The sequence below is a fragment of the Adiantum capillus-veneris genome, chromosome 3 (assembly GCF_014529385.1).
Source record: "Adiantum capillus-veneris isolate H3 chromosome 3, ASM1452938v2, whole genome shotgun sequence".
NCBI lineage: Eukaryota > Viridiplantae > Streptophyta > Polypodiopsida > Polypodiales > Pteridaceae > Adiantum > Adiantum capillus-veneris.
Genome location: NC_140933.1, coordinates 136,706,022 through 136,712,195, shown reverse-complemented (window position 1 = coordinate 136,712,195; position 6,174 = coordinate 136,706,022). Strand labels below are relative to the sequence as shown.

The following is a 6,174-nucleotide window of genomic DNA, read 5'->3' as shown; positions in this document are numbered from 1 at the left end:
AGAAGCTCTACAGAAAGCCATGTTAGAAAGCTCTCTACTAGCTACAAGAAACAAAACAAGCAACAAACCTTAGGAAACTGCAACAACTATTGAAAGATTTAGAAGTGCAAACATTATCAACAGGTCTCAAATACATTATCTACTCATCACACACACCCTTTAACACTTGTACAAACATTTTCTCAAGGATCTAGACAGTTGATACACAAGGTCTTGCACCTTAACATGTCTTGCTCTCTATCAGTACCAACTCATCCAAAACCAAACAGTGACTGCACGAAAACAGGGATATGGTCACCAAAAAAATCTTATTTAAGAAACATCAAATCTAGCAAACAACTGCATCAGAGAACATCACCACATTATATCACCCGGAGGAAAAGGCGGAGCTATGTGCTTGCATAGGACGCCAAGATGCAAACTCCAAAGGAGCTCAACCATTGATCGAGAGAGGATACATATAGAAACCCTTAAGAGAAGTGCATCCACTATTCTTGGGAGCTAGCTTTGCAATAGCACCCAAAGCTTGTATGAAGTTTCCCTAAAAGCCCTCCTATGCTACAGTTTGCCTCAAGACTAGAAATTACAGAAACTGCAAAGAATCATGCTATTCTTCTGTTGTCAGCCATCTGACATCTGCGGGAAGTGAGTAGATTCTGCAAAACCACTGCGCCGAACACGTGCGTTTGCATACTTTTAAGGGCGTTACTCACAAGATTATCACCAGCAATCAACCTTACACAACTTATGAACTCAGAGCTTGATAGCCTTCCCTCCTACACGATTAGAAAGAAGAAAAAAAGAATCAAGTCAGTAAAAGCGTCAACTAAAGAGCTCCTAAAAAGCCTCTTTAGAGAGTAATAAAGTCAGTAAAAGCATCAACAAACATCTCCTAAAGAGAGCTCTTTAGAGAAAAATAAAGTCAGTAAAAGCATCAACAAAAGAGCTCCTTAAAAGGAAAAATGAGAAAATTAAGTCAGTAAAAGCATCATCAACAAAAGAGCTCCCTAAGGGAACAAAGAAAAAAATTGATTCAGTAAAAGCATCAACAAAAGAGCTCCCTAAAGAGAACAAAGAAAAAAATTTAGTGAGTAAATGCATCAAACAAAAGCTCTCCCTAAAGGGAGCAGCTCAAGTCTTGCAATTAAGAAAAAAATTATCACCTGTAACATCATCAGCCTAAAGGGAAAAACGACAATAATGCAAAAAGAAGTGTCACCTTCAAATTTAGGTGATGTTGCTGCAATGTGTTCATACTTTCAGCAGACAAACTTGATTTCAATAACAAAAACAGCATATCAATCGACATCCAAGGCGATCTAGCAGGGCTGTTGCAGACCCTTGAGATCATTTTATCATCTTTTACCTGCACAACACAAATGTTCTTCGATAAAAAAGAAAAAAGAGGCTAACCAGCAACCCACCCCAAACTAAGAAAAGCTTCAGTCTGTATTACCTTGTCATTCTCTCTGTTGTGCTGGCTAGTCTCATGCAAAGACTGCCCAACTTTTCGCCGGCCTCTCAAGGCAGCAATGACTCCTGAATCACGAACATACATCCACATATTACACTTCCAAGCTTCACAAACAAGCACATAAATATGAAAAAGGAAGAATAAGGAGCCAAGATAGTGAATAAATCAGCTCTGCACCTTTCCATGGAGCCGCTAGCTTGAAACTGACAATAAATTCAGGTAGAATGTGTGTATTCATATGTGTGCTCCAGACAACATACTGTCTTGGATTGCTAAGATTATCGATCCCGCCATCATGATCCTCGCTGCCGGGGTGGAATTGAGTGGAACCACGAGCAACTTGCTCCATGTTTCCCATTATGACTCGACACAGCACAACATGATGTTCACCATCATTGTCAACATCGGAGTATACAGCACTATTCAACAAACAAAGAGAAGTCATCTTAGCACAACAGAAAATACCTCATCCGTGTAGCACTAAGAAGGAAACAGTACCCTACTAGCGGCATCAACTTTGCTTACCTTAAGTTTGAATGCTTCTCTGGAGCGAGATATATACCAACACCGTACATTGCACCATCCCTAAGTGTCTTGGGCTGCCCAAACCCATGCAGCACGATGCTAGAGACTCCATGCTTAGAGGTGCCATACCAAGCATACCTAACATTGGCATCACCCCGCAACCTCTTTGTTAGAGCTTCCTGTTGTTTAAAAGCCTGATATCGCGCATGTCCTGATGTGGTCCGATGGCAATTTTTGCTTATGCCAGTGACCGTTGTATGGTTAGCAAGGACAGAAAGCCCTGACAAAAACCTCCTCTTAACTTCCTCAAACTCTAAATCTGCAGGCTTCAAATCAATAAGCTTGTCATGTAATAAAGGGAAGTCCTGTAATCGTTGCGCACCATCACAAACTGCAGAATTCTGTAGACTTGATGTCACATCAGGAGTCGTGTCAGACGAAAAAATTGTAGAGGATGCGCTGGACGAATCTGAGGAGGCGTCATCATTAGGAATATCCTCAGCGTTTGGCAGTGAGGATCTTTGGGTGATGGTGTTTGTCGTGCTGTGCTCACTCATATCTATGTCCAATGAGCCCAGTGGGTGTGTCGTAGCACGACTAGCTGTACCTCTAGAATTGGAGCTAGGTTCATGCCGACATGAATTAACAACAACGTCACGCTCAGGCATACAAGGACCTCTAGAGTAAGGGCCGGCATTGCCATCCGGTTGTCGGACACCATAGCCTTCAATGCATCTCTGTGGCGTGAACCTCTTGCCAGTGGCATCAACCCACGCAATGGAGCGACAGAAGCCTGTATCAAGGTTCAGCTGCAGCATTCGAATGAAGCTAAGAAGGTACCTGTTACCAAGGTTGGTGAATTTGACAGAGCTGTGGCGAGCCTGGAAGGCAGTCGCGAGAGCCGAAGAAGTTTTCTGCAAGAAGTCCTTCCATTCCCCTCTCTCATAAAACATGAAGCAGGTGGGAAGCTCACTCCGATCAAAAATAGAAGGATCAGCAGCAATGGCGGTCTTTGAGCACGTTGAAATGCATTCCTCCTCGCACTTACATTTCTTGGGTGAGGGCAGGTGTAAAGGGACGACAGCTGGCTTACGCTTGCACATACTTCCCTCCATAGCCGAAGGTATGATGATAATGGGGATGAAACAACAGAAGAATTCCCCTAGAGAGACAGGACGCAGCAGAAAGCAAACCCTAGACGAGGCATGAAAGGAGGGTTGGGGGCATTTGAAGCAGGAAAGCAACCTGATGAGGACCAGAGCTCCCAGAAAGCAGAATTAAAGAAGCTTTGCCGAGCCCATACAGGTTGATTTTCCGCCTGCACGCTAAGTATGCCCCAAGTTCCTTGCAGCGCCCGGCTATGGCGTTGCTCTGCACGGAAAACGTGAGCCTTGCCGCGTCAACGCACCGGCCTGATTATTCTAGGCGGTTTGCTGCAACAAAAAAGTCAAGTTTTTAATTAATGAGCAAAATCCTTTAGCTTTGTGTGCCCTTCACGCCTAAAAGAGCTTTATTAGGGTGGGTCTCTCTCTCTCTCTCTAAGAGCAGTTCTCCTTTGTGACGTATGTGTGTGGGTGGGTCTTTCTTTTTCTCTCTCTCTCTATCTCTCTCTCTCTCTCTCTCTCTCTCTCACACACACACACACACACACACTTTCCATATGAGTGGCTTTTTTTTTTGGGGGGGGGGGGGGGGGGCGGTTATTTCATTATCATCCTCGAAGGTCAAATATGACATATGGGGCCAAAGGAAACATATCATGTGGGGTGTGTAAAGCTGATAAGTGACTCTTGACGCTCAGTAGTTGTGGAAATAAGCATCGCGATAGAGAGTCCACATTGTGGTTCACAGGATGTGCATAGGGAGAGCTCCTAGCTGAAAATGTGGGGAGAGATAGATAGATAGATAGTTTTTATTATCGTCATGGAAGGTCAAATATGACCTATGGGACCAAAGTTACATGTGATGTAGTATGTGTGTGGCCGATGAGTGAGAGAGTCACAATGGGGAGCCCACAGTGTGGCTGGGAGAGAAAAGTGTGTAGGTCTAAGTCATGGCTAAAAATGTGAGGGAAGCAAGTTCGGATGTACCAAAACCTGAGCACTCTAATGGTGTGTGGTACTTAGACTCTCGAACTTGCAGGAAGCATAATGTGCACAATTGATTTGACTCTTCTCCATTTTCCCAACTCCCTGTCTCGCATCGAAGGGAGTGGGAGCTAAGTCGAATGGCTGCGATAGTGTGTATCACGAACAAGGGGATAGTCTCAAGCATGTAAGGGTGAGTTCGGTTTCCTCTTTCAGAGAAGAACATGGTTTTGTACGAGAGAGAGAGAGAGAGAGAGAGAGAGAGAGAGAGAGAGAGGGAGAGGAGCACTTGGTTAAGAGTCTTATCCTTCCAAGTAGAGCGTTCAATGTTTTGTTGAAATTGAATGTCAAATCATCTCATTTGAGCACTTTGCTCAGAAATGAGATACATGTGGTGATACCCACCTCCCAAGGCATCATCCTACTTGTACTCAATGATCTGTGAGAAAAACTCAAAACCTAGAGGTACACACAGATTCAAGGGTGCAATAGATATGGTGAGCTTTGGGAGGTTCAATCAAAGTCCCACCCACATCAGTGGCAATGGTCGAGCGGTTACAGGAGATAGCAAAGTCCCCTGAAAGGCTTTGGTTATTTTGCTATTTATGCCTCTACTTCAATTATCTTGTTACTAGGTTGCAGCAAGCTATGGGAAACCCTGCTTTGCAAGCCGAAGTTACTCAACAACTTCGTGCTTATGGGATTTCCCTTCCTGTCCAAGAGGAAAGAGAGCTTAGGAGGCCTCTTGAAGAGACCCCCAAAGGAAGACTCTCTCCCATACGAGAGGAGGAATTCAAAGAGCAAGAAAGTAATGAAACTTTAAGTTCCTCTGAAGATGTGGCTCCACGAAGACGGCGGTCTAGACGGTCGCCACCTCCTCCCAAGAGGAAACGGTCAACCCATAGTCCTTCTCCTCGTCACTACGAAAGGGAAGAGAGGAAACAAAGGAAGAAAAGAGCAAGAAAGAGGTCACCCACTTCTCCTTCTTCTTCACCTCCCTCCTCTTTCGACGAAATCTATGGCTATTCTCCTAGAGAATATAAGAGGGGAGGACATCGCAAATCATACCCTGCATGGTGAAGGTCACAAAAGCTCAATAAGCTCAAAGAGGGAGGAAAAAATATCTCTTTTCTCACCTATGATGGCACCTTTGTGCTACCAACAAAGTGTTGGCCTTCATCCAGCAATTTGATGCAGCCTTTGGAGACGAGGGCTTCACGGAGTCCTCCAAGCTACTCCATGTAGCTATGCACTTCCAGAAATCGGCTCGTCAATGGTGGGCTAGCCTTCGTGGCAACAGCGAATCCCCAAAGACATAGAAAACTCTATGAGTTTCCATCATGAAGCAATTCCTTGCAAGTGATGCAAAGGACAAAGTGCTTACCGTATGGCGCAGTTTGAAGATTCTCTCTCATGAGTCTATCCACAAATATGTAGACAAGTTTTGGGATTTACATCTCAAGCTACTATCTTCCAAGAGATAGACTTCACTGAGCAAAAGCAATAATTTGCGGGATTACCTGAAGAGATGACCGAGTACGTCAACTCTCAATGGCTTGGTAATCCACCACACCATGGTTGCTTCGTGCATCAAGGTCCAACAAGGGGCTAGACACAATGTCAAGCACATGGAAAACAAAGACAAAAATGATGCAAAGGGGAAAACCAATGCCCAAAATTCTTCCCAAGGCAATTCCAACAATAATAACAACAACAATCGGTCCAAGGAGAAGGGAGTCTACAAAGGTAAAAATAGACTCTCTCCTGAAGAGCTTGAAGCTTTTCGCAAGGACCATAAATGTTTTAAATGTGGGGAGCAAGGACATGGCTATCGTTCTTGCCCCAAGAGAAATGCCCACAATGAGAGTCCTAGAGCTTCCACCATCGAAGCTCCAAAAGAGGATGCTCATTGCAAAGGATCACCTCTCTCCTATGCTTGGGGAAAGGTAAGGGAGCATGATGCCTTCATCTTGTTTGACCCTGGCTCTACTCACAACTTCATATCAACGGAGTTGGACACCAAGTTGGGCATTCAAGCTTTCGAGATGGGAGATGCTATAACTGCCGATATTGCTTTCAAGGGATAAC

The 6,174-nt window shown here is 44.4% G+C and overlaps 1 protein-coding gene across 1 annotated transcript; it reads right to left on the bottom strand.

The window, feature by feature from the left end:
- Positions 1-291: 291 nt before the first annotated feature.
- LOC147461786 (putative inactive poly [ADP-ribose] polymerase SRO1) lies at positions 292-3,440 on the bottom strand. The gene is made up of 5 exons (XM_086509239.1): positions 2,000-3,440; positions 1,652-1,893; positions 1,457-1,539; positions 1,220-1,366; positions 292-776 (listed from the first exon to the last, which is right to left on the bottom strand). Exons 1-5 carry the CDS (start codon positions 3,112-3,114, stop codon positions 603-605), a joined length of 1,761 nt encoding a protein of 586 aa, XP_086365365.1. The 5' UTR covers positions 3,115-3,440; the 3' UTR covers positions 292-602.
- Between the last annotated feature and the right edge of the window lie 2,734 nt (positions 3,441-6,174).

Coding starts and splice junctions, on each gene's coding strand:
- LOC147461786 (XM_086509239.1), bottom strand. CDS start 3,114: ATGGAGGGAAGTATGTGCAAGCGTAAGCCAGCTGTCGTCCCTTTACAC. Junction 1,894..1,999: donor GAGAAGCATTCAAACTTAAG/GTAAGCAAAGTT, acceptor TTTGTTGAATAG/TGCTGTATACTCCGATGTTG. Junction 777..1,219: donor AACATCACCTAAATTTGAAG/GTGACACTTCTT, acceptor CTAATCGTGTAG/GAGGGAAGGCTATCAAGCTC.